The sequence below is a fragment of the Triticum urartu genome, chromosome 5A (assembly GCF_056163025.1).
Source record: "Triticum urartu cultivar PI428250 chromosome 5A, HENAU_Tu73, whole genome shotgun sequence".
NCBI classification, from domain to species: domain Eukaryota; kingdom Viridiplantae; phylum Streptophyta; class Magnoliopsida; order Poales; family Poaceae; genus Triticum; species Triticum urartu.
In genome coordinates, this window is record NC_141877.1 from 395,342,656 (window position 1) to 395,361,859 (window position 19,204).

The following is a 19,204-nucleotide window of genomic DNA, read 5'->3' on the forward strand; positions in this document are numbered from 1 at the left end:
GCTTGGAGCGGGGTAGCCGCATGGCTATCATTGCTCCTTGCATTAAAGTCGATCGTATTTAGGAACCGAGGGAGTAAAAAGAAAGAAAGGGAGTAGTATGTTTTCTTCTTCTTGTTTTCCGAAGATCCCCAAACGCCGAGCATCCTGTGCACTGCACGGCCGCGAATGGGCAACAGCATCTCCCAGCAAGTTCGGCGCTAGTCGGTGTGGTCTATATAAAGCGGCCTCCCCCCTTCGCTCCTCCTTCCCCACCCTTTCGCCTAGTGCCCCTAGGCCGGCCTCCGGGCTCGAACCCACTGCTCTAACAAATAATAAATCCGCGTACAAATCTACCCCCACTGACCCAGATCATCCTCGTCCCCATCCGCCCCCGCCGCCGATCCGCGCCACAATTCACATCTGACTTCCCCCAATTTATCTTGCTTCGATTCGATTCTCTTGGTTCGTTCGTAGGGGCTAGGGTTGGGAGCCGATCGCGCGCCGCCGGAGCCGGTCGATAGGGTTAGGGTTAGAGTGGGGAGGGGCTGAGATGGAGAAGAAGAAGGCGGCGGTGCCGCTGGTCTGCCACGGCCACTCGCGGCCGGTCGTCGACCTGTTCTACAGCCCCGTCACGCCCGACGGCTACTTCCTCATCAGCGCCAGCAAGGGTAAGCCATCCGCCCTCTCGCCCGCTCTAGCCGTGGCTTGTGATGCGAGAACAGTTAGTTGTGCGATTCTATTGCGCAGTGGAATGGATGATGCGTTCGCTAGTGTGCTTGTGATGAGACGAATTCTGTTTTGGCGGATGAGTAATGGCCAGTGCCGTGGGTTCTATCGGGATTTAATGTTCCATTTAGTTATCTCATTGCGATTGATTGTCCAGTTAAAGGTGGTTTGTACCAATATGAATGGTAACTTTATCCAATGTATTGATATTCTATAGTTTGTAATTTGGGTGATAAGTAGGACGGCTACTGCTTTCCTTTATCATGTGAACTTGAAATGTTTGAGATAGGAAGGGTGGAAGCTAGTAGGGATTATGGTTACCTAATGTGTTGATATTTTGTAATTTTGGTAAGTAGGATGACTACTGTATCCCACAATCATGTGAACTTAGATATTTGAGATAGGAAGGGTGGAATGTTACGAGATATCTCAACAGTTTATTACCCCGATGGTGATGCTATATTTATTGCTTTCATTTAGTGTATCTTGCGTTTGTTTGTTGCCACGTAGCGCAGTTTTTACCATGTAGGTCAGATTTGGAGGACTAAGCGTCTCAATGTACTCATCATGTCACTGTTGTTCTAGTTGTGGCTAGGGCTGCAAACGAGTCGAGCTCGAGCGAGTTGGAGTTGGCTCAGCTCAACTCATATGAAAATTCGAGCGAGCTCAAACTGAGTGAAGCTCATGATCGAGCTGTAGAACATGACTCGTGCTCAGCTTGTAACGATCTCGAGTAGATCTCGAGCTAGTTTTGAGCTAAATGAGATGGTAAAAATTATAAATCTATCGATGAAAAACAAAAAATTAAGGTGAATATACTGGGAACCTTTGCCAAAAATATAGGATGTTCAACACACAGTCAACCACGTGCCATAATTAGGCTTAAATCTTCTCTGCATGTAATTAAGTTTCCATGTTCGTTGGTAAATAAAATGGAAAAAAATCATGGACAACATGTATGGTAATAAATTATCTTATTTCCATTTAATATATGGCATGCTCATATAACATAATGATATTTTGTCGAGCTATCGAGCTAAAATCGAACGAGCCAACATTGGCTCAAGATCGGCTCGTTTCTCGGCCGAGCTACATAAAGTGTCCAAACTCAGCTTGTTTCTTTTCGAGTCGATCTCGAGTCGAGTCAAAAAACGAATCGATCTCGAGCGGCTCACGAGCCTCGAGCTTTTCTTGCAGCCCTAGTTGTGGCCTCTTAGTTTGTGACTCGTCTCAAATTATTTGTATGTTTTTAAGTCTTATGGCCACACTGCTAGTCAAGATATCTATGAAGCAACGAATCCCCGCCCCACCAACCACACACAAGCTCACATGTGTACTCGTAGTCTCCAAGGCTAGATGCCAGCTCTAAAGAATTAGTTTGGATTGCCTACTTATTGATGGTTATTACGTTGGACAGAATTATTCTGTTCCTGAATTGTCCGGAAAGTAGTAAATTCAAGTCTGTTCAAACGAGGGTTTGTAATTGTGTGTTATACTCACCATTCATTTTTCGTACACGCCATTAAGCTGTCACAGTTGTGATGGAGTCAAACCATACAAGCATGAAAGCCATGTTTGTGTCCATAGCTACAAGCAATATAAGAACACTAATACTAAAAATGAACATGGACCTATGAGGACAGGTATAAAATACTAAGTTATGGATAACTATACATAGATTATTAAACATCTATTTTGTGCATTGTTCTGGTTGTGTATTTTGATGTCTCAAACTTGTACTGCTGCAAAATCTATATACACTGAACAGTGTTAGATTCAAAACAAATATTCCCATATTTGACAAAAGAGGGACTGGATCTGCATCTATTTGCATCTCTAGCAGATGTCATCCCATTTGTTTTTATGTAAATGCATGTATCTTCTAGATTTACATGAATTATTTTAATTTTGAATTAATAAGTGAATGTAAATGCATGTATCTTCTAGATTTACACGAGTTATTTTAATTTTGAATTAATAAGTGAATGATTAAAAGATGTTTTTGTCTTTGAGTTGAACAATAACCAATACATGTATTTTGTTATAAGTATTGGGATATTGTAACATGAATGATAGAAGATGTTTTGTTTCAATTTTTGCTTGATATTAATACTACAAATACTGGAAAAGAGAGAAACGTAAGCTTTAAAGCATATCACTTGAGATTCTACCCTGTAGTAAACTTAAATATGTGTTAGAGAAATGTACTGTCTTGTTTGATTGCTGGCTATCAAATATAGCTAATATTGTGTACTTCCTTTGCAGACTCAAATCCAATGCTTCGTAATGGTGAGACTGGAGATTGGATTGGGACTTTTGAAGGTCATAAAGGTGCTGTTTGGAGCTGTTGCCTTGACACAAATGCTCTGCGTGCTGCCTCTGGTTCAGCAGACTTTTCAGCGTATGATTTTCTTATACATTGTTTGGTTCCAGTTAGTTTACTCATAAGTGGAATATATCCTTATTACTGTATCAATTGATGCTTATTCTATGTATTGTGTCCTTTTATTTTCTGTGTAATGCTTCTGTGCTGGTGGTAGCATGTTCGCTCAGTCGTTTTGCCACCTCTCCGCTCCTTATCTTCTCCCGCAATGGCAGTGTTCTTCTTAGACAAAAGTTGCTGCTGGTGGCAGGGTTAGGATTGAGGTCCAATTTGATAGGGCTGGTTCACCAGGATCCTTGAGGCCTGGACTGTAATACTAAATTAGGGTGGGGGTGTTGATGGTGCTATCGGACGCGGGATTGAAGGGGGCATTGTGTGGTGGCGGCGGGTTGTATGTGAGCCAGTTAGGTTGTGTGGAGGCGGGGGTGGGAAAGAGGCTACGTCCGTGGACGAAACGTATGGATAGTGCACGTCTGGTACCGCAATAACTGCATGTTTTCTTGCATCTTGATTGGAATATTGCAAAGTTACTTAACCAAATTCCACTTATAGCCATTAAACTGCACATGGTATGCTAATTTGGTAGTCTTGTCCACTGTTGGCTGCATTTATGGTACAAAGGCCCAAAGAATCAAACAACATAGTAAAATATTGTAGTACTACTTAAGTCTACTTAGGAATTAATGGGCATTCATAAGTAGGTCAATGTGCATATACATAAATCACAGATTGTTCTCTCAAATTTCTTCCGTTGCAAGTATATATTCTAGATGCAAAACCAGGGCTTAGTACAAAATGGATTCAATGAAAGATCTGTTGCAAGTGTGTGCAGGACAATAAGACAAGCATGTTTGCAAGAAATAATGCAGCAAGCACCATAGTTCTCTAATGTTAATACTCATAGATTGCCCCATCTTCATATTCCTGAGTTTAGCTTGCTGTTTTCATTGACATATCCATTGACACCTTCTCCATTTTCTTTTCTTCTCAGTAAAGTATGGGATGCACTAACAGGTGATGAACTACATTCATTTGAACACAAGCATATAGTCCGTGCATGTGCCTTTTCTAAGGTATTGCTTGTTCAAACTGATGCCCTGCTGTATCCCTTTTTGTTCCTAATGTTGGTTGTTATAACACCTTTATGGTCTACTAAATTAGAGCCTGATCTAATCTAATTTTTCATTCCTGCCTAAAATATATTAGCTATCAAAAGTGAACATTGGTTTCTGAAATCTGGACCATTTTACATGTTTTACCCAATTGTTGTCTTCCATGAGCAGTTTTTAACCTAATTAAATTGCAAATGTCACTGCAGGATACCCACCTGTTGCTTACTGGAGGTATGGAAAAGATTTTGCGTGTATACGATTTGAACAAACCAGATGTTGCTCCGAAAGAACTTGACAAATCACCTGGTTCTGTCCGAACTGTTGCTTGGCTTCATAATGACCAAACTATACTGAGTTCCTGCACTGATACGGGTGGAGTAAGGTGTGTTTGTGTGTCTGTGGAGGAAATGCCTCTATTTTGGTATCCTAAACATATACTGGTTGGCTATGTAGCATTGTCCGTCTCGAATAACTACTATTGGGTTTTGACAGGTTATGGGATGTGAGGAGTGAAAAAATTGTCCAAACTCTTGAAACCAAGGGACCTGTTACCAGTGCAGAAGTAAGCCAGGATGGCAGGTTCATCACCACAGCTGATGGCTCAAGTGTAAAATTTTGGGATGCTAATCAGTAAGTCTTTTTCTGTTGACATTTTTCTGCATCATATGAATAGACCGATTCCTTACGTACAAACCTTTTGGTGGTTACCCTGCAGCTTTGGGCTTGTTAAAAGCTATGATATGTCGTTTATTGTGGAGTCAGCTTCACTTGAACCAAAGTCTGGGAGCAAATTCATTGCTGGAGGAGAAGATATGTGGGTTCATGTATTTGATTTCCTTACCGGTGAAGAAATAAGTAAGTCAATCTATTTGAACATTTAATCGTCCATTCTTTTCAATCAGCGTGGTTTGCAACTTTGCATTATCCAAACAGAAACACCAGAACCACATGTTACTTTGGTTTCATCTTATCTGTAGCTTCCGCACATGAAATCTGCTGTCAGTTACAATTAAGACCATGAAACTGAAATTCTGCGTTCAGAAGTTAATCTCCTTGAATGGCGAGCTGGTCATTCTTGTTTCACTTGTCATTAACTCTGAAAAGGAATTCATGCAGTACAATTTGTTGCACCTTGTAGTTATTGCTGCGATATCTGTATTATAGATAAAGCAGTTGAAAAGGAACATTGGAAATGGATCAAAGATGTTGTTCTATATTTCAATGATGTGATTCATCAATATGTTGGAGTACTATTTTCACTCATCATTATTTCATGTGTTTTTTGATATTCTGCATCGACTATTTGATGGTATTTATGTTGCAGTATTGTCATGTTACTGGTTTGATTGTGCTTCAATTGTATACTTTTCAGAAGTTATTATTGGTTCCTTTTTCTATCAATTACACTTTGCCATGCTGACATAGCCGAGTATTGTTGTATTGTGCAGCTTGTAACAAAGGGCATCATGGTCCAGTTCACTGCGTCCGGTTTGCACCTGGTGGTGAATCATACGCCTCAGGGTCGGAAGATGGTACTATTCGGATCTGGCAGCTGAGCCCACCTAACGCGGATGCTGAGGAGGCGATCGATACAAATGGTAAGCCCAAGGCTGGAGCAGAGGAGATTGCGTGTAAGATTGAAGGCTTCCACATTGCCAAGGAGGAGAAGGCCGGGGAGTAGGATTACATCGTTGGATGAGATGCTGTTGTTATCCTCAAAGCTGCTCTTTCCGTCTTGCCTTGCGTCTGTTCGTCAAAGCCGGTGTCCGACGCAAGTGTGGCTGGCTTGTATGAGTAGTTAACTGCGCCGTGGGAAAAATCTTGCCCTTCATCGAGCAAATGCTAGGGATTTTTTGGTACACCGAAAATAAGCCAAGAGTAGAACATTTTGTGGATGAGGTGTTGATCAGGATTAGATTGAGATGCCATTGTGTATTTTGTGTTGACACATTTTTGTCCCACCCTTTTGTGTTGACGATGATAGACGAAATGGTGTTGTTTTGGTTGATATTCGCTGGAGAACATGGCAGAAAAACAAAATGACATTTCCAGCGCCACTGCCTCGTGTTGCTGGCAACTAGTAGTAGTAAACTGCATTACAGTGGTAACATCGCCTGTTTGTGGCGTTACTTTGTTGCCGACCGTGTTTAGATACCCTAGAAGTGCGCATATCAATGCCTTTGTGCAGCAGGTGAATTAAACAACGGCTACATTCTTACTGAGCTCGCCGTCACACGAGATAAGTACTCCCTCCGTAAACTATCAACCAACTGCTCCCTCCTTCCAGGTTTAACTAGGCCCCTCGACACATGGGTAGTTGAAGTCAGTCAGTAAAGAAATTACTGCCCGAGGCTACTCGTTGATTTACTAGCAGGTCTTCCATATTCCAATGTGAGGGTGGTGCCCGGAGATACTGTGCGACGGCACCGCTCACCCCATCCCGTGAGGGGTAAAACCGGGAGATCCGTGGACAAGCACGCGCGCACTGGACCAGACTCCAGGCAGGCAGGCAGTCAGTCAGGCCCGTCGGCGCCGTGGACACAAAGGACGGACAGGCACTGGGGCGGGGGGTCCTCCCTGCTCGCAACTTGCAGCTTTGCAGCGCCGGTACACGCCGCGCTGATAATTTCATTTCATCATAGGCCCCGCCTCCCCCTTCCTTTCCTCCCCCCACACTCTCTCTCTCCAAAATCAAATCAAACCGGAGCCAAATCAACCAGCTCCTCCCCGGAACACCGGCCAGGAACCCCTCCCCGCCGGATCCGCCCCCGCCCGCGGTTCGATCCGGCGCGGCCGCCTCCCGGCCTGCATTCGAGGGGCCCCGGTCGCCGGCGCCGGGTCGTCCCCTCTTCGGTCCGTTCTCTTCCCTCCCCCCTGCCTGCCTGCCTTCAGTGCCGCTCTTCTCCGCGCCGTGTTGCAGTTCTGGGCGTTCCTGGGGCGCTCCTTGCTTGGTTCGCGCTGGGGGCGAGAGCGCGGGGCTGACGCGGTAGGGTTTGGGCTCCGGAAGTCGCGTCCCCTCGGTCTCGGTCCTTGGTGGTGATGAGCGGGGAGGTGACGCAATGCTGCTGTTTCACTGGGGTTTAGTGTGCCAATTTTGTTGTATTTTTTTTCTTGTCATGGTGGTTCCATATTGTTTCCCTGCTGTGAGATTCCAACGGTAGCTAGGTCGTCACATCTAGTGCATTCTGTACCCTTTTGGAAGATTCCGGAGTAGCTCTAGGGGTTATAACAGGAATGTGGGATTATTAGGTTAGATAGATAAGCCCCAGAAGATGCTTTCCATTATTTATCACATATATATGAACTCAGTTCTGCGGGTTAAATTTACTCACTACTTGGACGTCCTTATCAGTTTACTGTACATTTCTCTAATTGGATGTAATTTTGCTAGAGATTATAGGAAGTAGGCTATATATCTCTAATTGGACTCCGGAAGTCGTGTCCTCTCTTCCCGGGGGTCTCGCCCGTTGGCGGTGATGAGCGGGGAGGCGGCGGAATGGTGCTGTTTGATGTTTATTGTGCCAATTTTGTTGTTTTTTGTTGTTGTTATGGTGTTTCCTTTTTGGAAGATTCCGGAGTAGGTCTTGGGGAGGGGGGGGGGGGGGGTATAACAGGAATGTTGGGTTATTAGGGGCCAGTTCTTTTCGGCGATTCTCCCAGAATCGCCACTACATATTTTTTTTACAATCCTATCTAGTTAAGGTCTAATTAGCTAGGATTGTAAAAAACATGTGGAGTGATGATTCTGGGAGAAGCTGGGGAGGGGGGCGATTCTGGTAGAATCGCCCAAAAGAACTGGCCCTAGGTTAGATAAATGAGCCCGAGAAGATGGTTTGCATTATCACATAAATATGAACTCAGTGCTGTAGGTTAAATTTACTCACTGCTTGGACGTCCTTGTCACTTTAGTGTACATTTATACTCGTTAGATGGAATTTTGCTAGTGATTATAAGAAGTAGGCTATATATCTATCACCCATGCTCGAACCAAATGCACAGTTCCCTTGCACCTCTTTGCTAGATTTTGCAAATAAATAGAACATGTCCTGTATAACATCAACAAGTTTGGGTGAATCTCACTTTCCGTTGGCGGAGTTGCCAGTATGTGTTGTGTTGGTAATTTTTGCCCTTTTTTGGTAGTGAATATTTTTTGCCAGTTAACTTCACGTAGTTATAACTTGTTCAATACCCAAACTTAAGGAGTGGTGGGAGGGGAGATAAAAGATAAGCTATCAAGCATGCTATATTAATTTGCTAATTCAAATTATTTTTATATGCTGACCGTGGATTAAATGATCTGGTGGACTATGCTAATTCAAATAATTTTTATATGCTTTATTCCTGGGAGTTTTTTTTTTCCTTTCGTTTTGCTGATACTATGGTTGAATGATGCAGTTTGAAGTATAATTTGGGAGGATCTGACTAAGGAAGCACATAAGATCGACCTGTTCTTAATGGATAAAATACCTGCTGATTGCCCTTATCCTGGATGTTTCTTCTGTGTTATGAAGGAAGCAAACCCTAGCAAAAGAAGAGCAAGTGTGCTGAAATTCTTTAGAGAACTTCCTTCCCAAGATGATGATGGCCAAGTTCTCCCTATTAGTGGCCTTTGGAACACTGCCATGGCACACCCAAATGACCCTGAATTCATCAACTTGGGAATATTTGAGTGCATGGCAGCTCTAATATGGAAGGGCCTGAAAAACAGGCGTTGGCTTTCACATGATCAGAATATTTACATCCCATATTATGCAGCACATGTTATTGGATCCTATACGATGAATATGGAGGAGTTTGCAGAACGCGCTGTTCGTGCCGGAGTAATACCTCCATTAGTTGAACTCTTAAGAGGTAGGCTCACCTGGGTGGAGCAAAGAGTTGCTGTCAGAGCTTTGGGGCATTTGGCTACATACCCTAGTACATTCCCTGCTGTTGCTGATCATGGAGAAGTGCTTGAACTTGCAATTCAACTTGCCTCAAGCTCTCTAGAAATTGTGTACTCTCATTTTTACCAATTCGTAGATCGAAGACTTGGCTACCACTGTGATCTTCTTACACGTGGTATGGGTGGTGCTGAAATGGAATCTCGTAAAGCTGAGGAATGGGCTAGCCAACTGCAGTGCTGGTCTTTGCAGCTCATAAACTGCTTTGCATTTAAGCCTGAGTTTCTTCATGATATCTGCAAGCCTGAGTTTCTAGCTAAGTTACCTGGTATGTGGGGTGGACTTGTGAATGAGAACTCACCTGCTGGTGTTGGTTTACTAAGAACAATCTGCCAGAGCAAGCTTGGCCGAGGTCATGTTGCTAATATTTCTGGTGTCATCGAAGCTTTATGCAACATTGCTCGCTCTTCAGATGACTGGCAATACATGGCCATTGATTGTTTACTCTGGTTAGTGCAGGATCCTAGCACATATCATAAGGTAAGACATTCCAAATTTTGCACAATGCTTGAAGGGATGCTTAAACATGATCAAGAATTCTAATTTAGCGTCTTGTCGCTTGGTGCCCATTCCCATGTCCTAATTGAAATAGCCTGGATTATATTTGTTGAATTGCTTGAGCTTTAAAGATATTGACAAGCATCTGTTATCCTTTGGACTTGATAACAAGAAAATTTGTACAGTTTAAATGTAAATTACGTAATTTCTGATAAACATTAGGAAATGAAGGGTTGAACGAGTACTTTGAGCTAACAATTTTTGAGAACTGATATTAAACTTCACTTTCTATATTGGAATTGTAACATTAAATTTCTCTGGAGATAATTGCAAATTACATAACTCTTCGTAAACCTTTGGAAATGAAGAGCTGAGTATTTTGAGCTATCCATTTCTGGTTATTTCTATTATTTTAAATACTATTGTTAAGCTTAGGATGCTGCATCTATTGTCTGTTTAGCATTTCAGATATTGTTTGGTGCAAGCTGCGTTGTCTGCTTTCTTTTTGTTAATGCTAGTTCAGAATGGTTACTCTTGCTGATTATTAGCAAAAAAAAGCTATCATTACTGTGGTCCTGTCGGGATGCAACCTATAATTGTTTGTTAAGCTTTGGTTTTTACAACTTTAGTTGCTTTTCCCATGTGTACAGGTTATAGATAAAATTGCCCCGACACTGATAGATTTAGCGGATATTTCCACACTCGGTGATTACAAAAGGCTGGGTGACACTATTGTCACAGTCCTCCAAGAGTGTATGCAACAAAATGGGAATTCACGGAATTCAATTAGTAGTCACACCAAAGAAGAAATTGATGAACTCTTGAGCTTCAAGCAGAAGCTGAAATCGGAAAAGAATATGCCAAAGGAGGATCTTCATATAAAACAAGCTGCAGCATTGGTTGTAAAATTGGAAGGAAATTCCCTGTTCTCCTCAGGAAATATTGAAGGAGCTGCAGCGAAGTACTCTGAAGCACTCGCATTGTGTCCAATGAAGTCCAAGAAAGAAAGAGTGGTGCTTCATAGCAACCGAGCTCAGTGTTATCTTCTCCTGCAGCAACCTTTGGCTGCCATCAGTGATGCTACCCGTGCATTGTGCCTTCATAGTCCGTTGAATCGACACGCCAAAAGTTTGTGGAGAAGAGCCCAAGCATATGATATGCTTGGTTTAGCAAAAGAGAGCCTGCTGGATGCAATTCTGTTTATAAATGAATGCTCTCAGTCCAGTGATCCTGACCTATCCTTGAGGCAAAACAAGGTTCCTGATTACGCTGAGCGATTGGTGAAGAAGCAGATGCGTGCTGCTTGGTTATTCAGGGAATCATCCCTAAAACATGGTGGAATCCATTGTGAGGGAGATGCTAGTGATGCATTTGGTCAAGAGGCTGATGACTCTGAGTGGGAGACAGTGAGTGAAAGCGATGGTGAGGATGATGAAAGGAGAGAAGCAGATGATGAAACTGAATGGAAGAGTGGTGGTCACAGGGAAGATGCATACGAAAAAAGCTGAGAAACAGGTTTGCAGACAAAAAATGCTTTTCCTTTTATTTATTTAATTTATTTAAGCTGTGGTTTCCTTCTAATAAGTGTAGTGTAATGCATGTAAGAACATTTGAATTTTTGAAGAATAGCTACGATGTGAAAATTAAACAACTTTTCTCACCATCGCCTAATTATCCTACAAACAGGAGTGGTGTAGTGGGCAAATAGTGATAGGAGAACAGTTTTTAAACAAAATTATGACTAAAGGTTGTATGTACCGTAGCCACCCCCAAGATATTCTTTAAGAAAATAAATTAGAAATTCTCCTGCCTCAGTGCTCAATCTATATTATGGTACACATGTAATCATTAGCAATCGGTGATTTGTTTACCTTTTCCTGACTTTAGAAAGGTGATGTTTCACTATGGCTGGTACAAACAACTGGCAACTATGGCGCCTTCCTAATCCAGGCATCTGTTGTCTTTCAGGTTTTGGTGCTATTGATTGTTATTTGGTAAGCTTGCTCTCATTGTGCTTGTCGTCGGAAGCAGCAACAACAACAGAAGCAGCCGCTTGCCTGCTGCCCTACCAAAGCTAAATTAAGTTGTGGAAACTATGTGAGTCTGCTACTGAAAGCTCATAAAAATGCAGCTTTCAAAAGTATGTCTGGTGTCACCGTATTGTCCGCATGGAGGGCAAGGCCAAAATTTAGCCGTTGCCCTCGCCATGTTCTTTGATCTGTGTGAGTTGCTGTGACAGACTATTGAGAATGTTGTCTTGCTCTTGATTGGTGTTGTAAATTGAACAGAACAGTACCTTAGTTCTATCTTAAACATCATCAATTTGTGAATGAGCTTTACCTTGAAGACACAATGCAAGTGATATACTTATGTGCGTCTTGAAATTTCCATTCGTGTGGCACAGATGATCAAGTGCTCGATCACAACAGGAAACCTTTTTCCAGTTTACTCTTTGAGATATCTTTGCTCTATTTGCAGTGCAGTGGAATAGTTTGATGAATGGGCACGAACAGATGATATAGGGTAAAAACCATGATAAAGAACAGAAAAAATCAGCCTGTTCAAACTGTGATGTTGCTGGCCACCTAGTGCACTGTTGAAGATCTCACTGCACCAATGTTTTGGTGACTGTCGAAAGACATGTTTTTCTACTTTCTTCTTGAATTTGATCTGTTTATGCGTAATCTTTGCATCCATGCGGTTGTCTGGTCTTAGATGTTTCAACCTCCAAATTCATGCATAAACTTTCCGCCCTAGACTTTTGAACCTGAAAAGTCACATAAAAACATTCTAACATCCTAGCCTAGCCGTCTTAGTCCACTATTTTGAAAATAAGGTGTAAGTGAAAATTCTACAAATATAGGAGCTCACGCTTTCCCTCTCAACCATTATGTTGCTTGGATTGTGTCTTCATGGTAGTGCCGACCCGGTGGAAAGAGGAAGGCAGGAGCCAACTATGGCGGAATTTGTGACACCGTGCATGACAGATCCGACAGTGGTTGGCGACCATTCGACGTAGCATCCATGCAGATGATTAATGGAGTTTGTGACACCGACGGTTATGCCGGACTCGGTAGTGGTTCGGGACCATCTACGACACTAATATAGCGCGCATGCAGACGACGACGAGTATGAGAGTGTCTTGGATCGTGCAACTGCAGTTGTGTGTGTGTGTGTGTGTGTGTGTGAGAGAGAGAGAGAGAGAGAGAGAGAGAGAGAGATAAATGGACAACCACGACCTAAAGTTGCACATAGGTTTTCCCCGACCATTGAATCCTAGAAATAGTAAGTCAGTTCAATTTGTAAATCATCTTTCCTCTTACAAAAACTGACACTGCACTGTCTTAGGGCAGATAGAACCACATGGCATACATTATTAAGAACTCTCTCAATTTATAAAAGATATCTCTTTTGCTAGGAGTGTAGTTTCTAAGATGCAATTTTGACGATTGATTCTATATGTCTCCAGTTACAAAAAAAAACACAACCAATTTTTTAATGACAAATCTATAACATTAGTTTCATCTAATTCAATCATGATATATTGTTGCGTATTGCAAGTTAAAATTAGAGAATTTCGACTACATGGTTCATAATGTTGCCTATTAGGAATGGAGTTAGTTAACAATATAACTCTCACCAACCGATACCCTATAAATCAGGGGTTCGCTAAGCACCAACCTTATCTTCTGGAACAATACAAAGTTTATGGTGGGTGTTGGAATGTCCACTATAATGTTGGTAGGCATGTCTTTTGATGATGTGTTATAGGTCAAGGACTAAACAAGTATTTTAGAGGCACAGACGATAACATGTAAGGAGGAAACAAAAAAAGTTTTCTAAGCATCTAAAAGCATGGCGGTAGGTTTTTGACACTATTTGCAAATATTGAAAGTCAATATTGGCGATAGAAACCTCCCAAAAGCTTCAAAATTGAGTAGTCTAGCACCTCTTCAAGTCTATAGACAAAGTTGTTCACGTAGATTTCCCTCGCCTTACGCCTCCACTATTGTGCATTTTGTTCCATTCCTACCCAACCTAGATGTTTTGAAAAGGTGCTTTCATTTTATCCCTATAACCAAAATTAACGTAGACTTACATATCAATGACAAGTAATATTTTTTATTTCTGAAAAATTAGGTATTTTGGTTAGTATTAATTAACCACGCAACTGCACACATATACCTCCAAAAGAATAACGAGGACAATAACGACGCTTCGCCTCCAGGGAATAACGAGGACAATGACGACGCTTCGCCTCCAGGGAATAACGAGGACAATAACGACGCTTCGCCTTCAGGGTTCATTACTCCTCCTGCCTCATATTCTTGGGCGGCAAGAAAAATCAATGATGTGTAACGACATGGTATAATGGAGTTGTTTGCATGAATTGATTTTCATATAGGGAATAAGAGCCTTGAGATGAGGCGATGAAACATGGTAAGAAGGAATACATTAGTGGCTACTTTCATTAGCGATTTACTTACCATTCGTCTTATATTCTTGAATGACATCGAAGACATTTAATACCGGTGATAGGCGGTGGCACAAAGACGCCGACTAATTGAAATTAATAGGTTGTGAGTGAGATAAGGCTGAAACACGTAAGGTCAATGATACTGCAGATTACATCTTAAGATCGTCAACAATAATGTCAAAGTAAGAAAATGAAGACTATAACACATGAGATGATTGATAAAACCATGTACATAGGAATTCTCGCCTCTTCACTGTAACTCTATTATTTTGGAATAAAAATCCCTTTCACCCCGCAAAAAAAGATATGATTGATAAGACAAATTGATTTTGAGGGCTTTGTAAGACAAATTGATAAGGAATAAAGTCAGTGGCAACAGCGGTGAACATTGTACAAGGCCTCTCAAATAGGATTGTGCAAAAGCCCTAAAAACCCATAGACAACCCAAGGCAGGGCCCCACGAAGCCCAGAAGCAAAGCCATTCCCCTCCGTTGTTTCCTCTTCCGTTACCACTCCACCCCAGACCCGGTCACCATTTAGGCACACCCATAGACGTGGTATCTGGCTATCCGCACCGCCCATCCACCCTAACTCCGATCCCATCACCGATTGCCTTGGCCTCACCCTAAAACCTTCGGACGTCGTCACCCCTTCAACGGCCGGCCAGCCCCGCGAACACGGGTCCCGCGCCACGCGCAAGGGCTGGCCCATCCGCACGCCAGCAACCCTGCTCGCCCTAAACCCCACCCCCGATCCCGATTTGTCCGCGCAGGCCTAATGCACTTGCTTACTAGACTCACAAACCTTGGTGCAAAGCCAAGTTGCCTCATCACTTTCTACAAAAAAAACCCACTCCACCTATTTGTAGGCTTACTCATGTCTAGTTTTAACGCATCATAATTAGCACTTCCGGACCTCTTCCTCTTCAAGAAATGTGTCATCTCATAAGCCAGGATGGTGTTGTCAGAAATGAGCCTCCCCGGCACAAAAGCACTTTGATTCGGTGATATAATCTCCCCTAAGATGCACTTGAGTCTGTTTGCGAGGACCTTGAACATGAGTTTGTACACCACTTTGCATAGGCTAATAGGGCATAAGTATTTTAGAGTCTCGGGGTTCTAAACCTTTGGAATTAGTACTGTAGGGAATGTAGTAATTTCAAAAAAATTCCTACGCACACGCAAGATCATGGTGATGCATAGCAACGAGAGGGGAGAGTACTGTCTACGTACCCTCGTAGACCGGCAACGAAAGCGTTGACACAACATAGAGGAAGTAGTCGTACGTCTTCCCGATTCGAACGATCCAAGTACCGAACGTACGGCACCTCCGAGTTCTGCACACGTTCAACTCGGTGACGTCCCTCGAGCTCTGATCCAGCCGAGTGTTGAGGGAGAGTTTCGTCAGCACGAAGGCGTGATGACGGTGATGATGTTCTACCGACGCAGGGCTTCGCCTAAGCACCGCTACGATATGACCGAGGTGGAATATGGTGGAAGGGGGCACCGCACACGGCTAAGGAACGATCACGAAGATCAACTTCTATGTCATGGGGTGCCCCCTTGCCCCCATATATAAAGGAGGGAGGGGGGAGATGCGGCCGGCCCCTAGGGGTGCGCCTGGAGGAGTCCTACTCCCACCAGGAGTAGGACTCCCCCCTCTTGCCTTGTTGGAGAAGGAAAGGGGAAGGGGGAAAGAGGAAAGGGGGGCGCCGCCCCCCCTTCCTTGTCCTATTCAGACTAGGGGGGAGGGGGCGCGCGGCCTGCCCTGGCCGGCCCTCCTCTTCTCCCTTAGGGGCCATGTAGGCCCATTAACCCCCGGGGGGGTTCCGGTAACCCCCCGATACTTTGGTAAAATCCCGATTTCACCCGGAACGATTCCGATATCCAAATATAGGCTTCCAACATATCAATCTTTATGTCTCGACCATTTCGAGACTCCTCGTCATGTCCGTGATCACATCCGGGACTCCGAACAACCTTCGGTACATCAAAACACAAAAACCCTAATTACGATTGTCACCGAACTTTAAGCGTGCGGACCCTACAGGTTCGAGAACTATGTAGACATGACCGAGACACGTCTCCGGTCAATAACCAATAGCGGAACCTGGATGCTCATATTGGCTCCTACATATTCTACGAAGATCTTTATCGGTCAGACCGCATAACAACATACGTTGTTCCCGTTGTCATCGGTATGTTACTTGCCCGAGATTCGATCGTCGGTATCTCAATACCTAGTTCAATCTCGTTACGGGCAAGTCTCTTTACTCGTTCCGTAATACATCATCCCACAACTAACTCATTAGCTGCAATGCTTGCAAGGCTTAAGTGATGTGTATTACCGAGAGTGCCCAGAGATACCTCTTCGACAATCAAAGTGACAAATCCTAATCTCTAAATACGCCAACCCAACATGTACCTTCGGAGACACCTGTAGAGCACCTTTATAATCACCCAGTTACGTTGTGACGTTTGGTAGCACACAAAGTGTTCCTCCGGTAAACGGGAGTTGCATAATCTCATAGTCATAGGAACATGTATAAGTCATGAAGAAAGCAATAGCAACATACTAAACGATCGTGTGCTAAGCTAACGGAATGGGTCATGTCAATCACATCATTCTCCTAATGATGTGATCACGTTAATCAAATGACAACTCATGTCTATGGTTAGGAAATATAACCATCTTTGATCAACGAGCTAGTCAAGTAGAGGCATACTAGTGACATTCTGTTTGTCTATGTATTCACACATGTATTATGTTTCCGGTTAATACAATTCTAGCATGAATAATAAACATTTATCATGATATAAGGAAATAAATAATAACTTTATTATTGCCTCTAGGGCATATTTCCTTCAAGTACTACAAGAGTATTGTTCCATCCCTTCGGTATATTGCCGCCACGCAACACATGTAGCACCTCCCGTACCACATCATCGCCAACCAAGTGCCAGTAGTGCTTATAGAAGATGGCCGGCAGACCGCCCATCCCCGGCGCCTTAAGATCACCAATGTCATCTAAAGCAGATTTGACCTCCTCAGGGGTGAACTCCGCACCCAGGAAGTCATCCATTTGCGGTGTGACCTTGGGAGAAATGTGATTTAGGATATTACTTGCATCAACACCTACCACGAGGGTAAAGAGAGAGGTAACGTAGTTAGTAATAAGATTTTGTATGCCCTCTTCATCCTCCACTACCACTCCATCCTCCCTTTTTAGTTTCTGAATGGTATTTCACTTCTTTCTCTACGAGGCATAAGCTTGGAAGTAGCGTGTACGATCACCCTTGGTCAGCCAATTAACATGAGCTCACTGCCTCCAAACAAGGTCTTCATGTTCTTCTAGCCTCTCAATCCTAAAACTAATTGCTTGTTCCTTTCGAACTTGACTATCTGAGATTGGTTCCCTCCCGACTTTCTCCAGCTTCGCCTTTAATTTTTTATTCTCTTCCGCAGATCTCCAAGCACCTCTCTGCTCCAAGTATTCAGAGCCTTAACAACATCACCCAACCTTTGCCGAACAGTAGGACCAGTCGCTCCATCCCAGGCCTCCTAGACTATTCCATCACAACCCTCCTCTAGCATCCAATTTGCGTCAAAGCGTAGCAGGCGTTCACCCCCAGCTGGGTGCTGCACATGAGGGCTCCCATCCCGCAACAGCATCACAGGGCGGTGATCAGAGTGGCGAGGGTCCCCATTCATTATTTTGTATGCTAGAAAATGAGCACATCACTCCAGAGTTGCAACAACATGATCTAAACACTCACGAATATAGCCCTGAACACGATAGTTTTTATCCCTCCATGTAAAAACATCTCCCTCAAAACCGAGGTCATGCAAATTACAATAGTCAAGAGCAACACGAAAATTCTGCATTTATCCATGGGCTCGAGGGACACCTCCTTGCTTCTCATGGTTGAACATGATCTCGTTGAAATCACCCAAGCATACCCGCGGGAGTTGAATTTGGTGGTGCAGAGTACGCAACAACCACCATGTTTCCACTTCTTCTCCATCTGTGACTCCCCGTAGATGCCATTCAGACGTCATTTGTACCCATCCTCCCCCTCAACGATCGCATCAATATGCATCCTTCCCATCCATCTAACAGTGACATTTATTCCACGCCTCGAAAAAGAGCGCCAAACCACTACTCATTCCGACATTATTCTTCACTTCCATGTGGTATAAACCTAATTTATCCCTAAACTTACTCATCCTCCCCCTATCAGGCTTTGTCTCTGACAAAAGAATGATGTCGGGGTCCTCCTCCTTCTGTAATTTCATAAGGCCTCGAACTGCCGGGTCATTCCCCAAGCCCCAGCTGTTCCATGCAATTAAGATGCAATTTTGGACATTGGTTTTCTACGTCTCCGGTAAAAAAAGAGATAAACAACTACATACCGATTTTTAATGACAAATATATAACATTATTTCCATCTAATTCAATCACGATATATTGTTGCGTGTTGCAAGTTAAAACTAGAGAATTTTGACTGCATGATTCACTATGTTACATATTAGGAATTCGGTACCTATTAGGCATGGAGTTAGATCACAATGGAACTACTCACCAACCGATACCCTAGAAATCAGGGGTTCGCTAAGCACCGACCTTATCTTCTAGAACAATACAAAGTTTGTGACGGGTGGTGGAAAGTCCACTATGATGTTGCTAGGCATGTCATAGCGGAAATGCAATGTAAGAAAAGGACTAAACAAGTAAGATTTTAGAGGCAAAGACCATAATATTTAAGGTGGAAATTGTTGGGTTTCGTAGTAATTTCAAAAAATTTCCTACGCACACGCAAGATCATGGTGATGCATAGCAACGAGAGGGGAGAGTGCTGTCTACATACCCACGCAGACCACTGCGGAAGCGTTGACACAACATAGAGGAAGTAGTCGTACATCTTCGCGATCCAACCGATCAAGCACCGAAACTACGGCACCTCCGAGTTCGAGCACACGTTCAGCTCGATGACGATCCCCGGACTCCGATCCAGCAAAGTGTCGGGGAAGAGTTCCGTCAGCACGACGGCGTGGTGACGATCTTGATGCACTACAGCAGCAGGGC

General features: G+C 43.4%; 2 protein-coding genes across 4 annotated transcripts; both read left to right on the plus strand.

Annotated features, from left to right (window-relative positions):
• The first annotated feature begins 227 nt into the window (after positions 1 to 227).
• Positions 228 to 6,210, plus strand: LOC125509166 (uncharacterized). The gene is made up of 7 exons (XM_048674071.2): positions 228 to 647; positions 2,971 to 3,106; positions 4,080 to 4,161; positions 4,407 to 4,582; positions 4,693 to 4,830; positions 4,916 to 5,055; positions 5,649 to 6,210. Exons 1-7 carry the CDS (start codon positions 530 to 532, stop codon positions 5,879 to 5,881), a joined length of 1,023 nt encoding a protein of 340 aa, XP_048530028.1. The 5' UTR covers positions 228 to 529; the 3' UTR covers positions 5,882 to 6,210.
• Positions 6,211 to 6,701: 491 nt separating this feature from the next.
• Positions 6,702 to 11,987, plus strand: LOC125509167 (ARM-repeat/Tetratricopeptide repeat (TPR)-like protein). 3 transcript variants are annotated; one of them, XM_048674074.2, is made up of 4 exons: positions 6,702 to 6,807; positions 8,596 to 9,623; positions 10,292 to 11,156; positions 11,610 to 11,987. In XM_048674074.2, the coding sequence occupies exons 2-3, from the start codon at positions 8,655 to 8,657 to the stop codon at positions 11,147 to 11,149; spliced, it is 1,827 nt and encodes a 608-aa protein (XP_048530031.1). In that variant the 5' UTR covers positions 6,702 to 6,807; positions 8,596 to 8,654; the 3' UTR covers positions 11,150 to 11,156; positions 11,610 to 11,987. The 3 variants fall into 3 exon arrangements, with proteins under 3 accessions (XP_048530031.1, XP_048530030.1, XP_048530029.1); XM_048674073.2 differs by lacking the exon at positions 6,702 to 6,807 and adding an exon at positions 6,825 to 7,251; XM_048674072.2 differs by lacking the exon at positions 6,702 to 6,807 and adding an exon at positions 6,826 to 7,053.
• Positions 11,988 to 19,204: the final 7,217 nt, after the last annotated feature.

Bases quoted from the DNA above. Each gene is read 5' to 3' on its own strand.
- LOC125509167 (XM_048674074.2), top strand. From the start codon at position 8,655: ATGGATAAAATACCTGCTGATTGCCCTTATCCTGGATGTTTCTTCTGT. The intron at 9,624-10,291 runs GTAAGACATTCC...CCATGTGTACAG, and splicing joins ATCCTAGCACATATCATAAG to GTTATAGATAAAATTGCCCC.
- LOC125509166 (XM_048674071.2), top strand. From the start codon at position 530: ATGGAGAAGAAGAAGGCGGCGGTGCCGCTGGTCTGCCACGGCCACTCG. The intron at 3,107-4,079 runs GTATGATTTTCT...TTTTCTTCTCAG, and splicing joins GGTTCAGCAGACTTTTCAGC to TAAAGTATGGGATGCACTAA. The intron at 4,583-4,692 runs GTGTGTTTGTGT...GGGTTTTGACAG, and splicing joins ACTGATACGGGTGGAGTAAG to GTTATGGGATGTGAGGAGTG.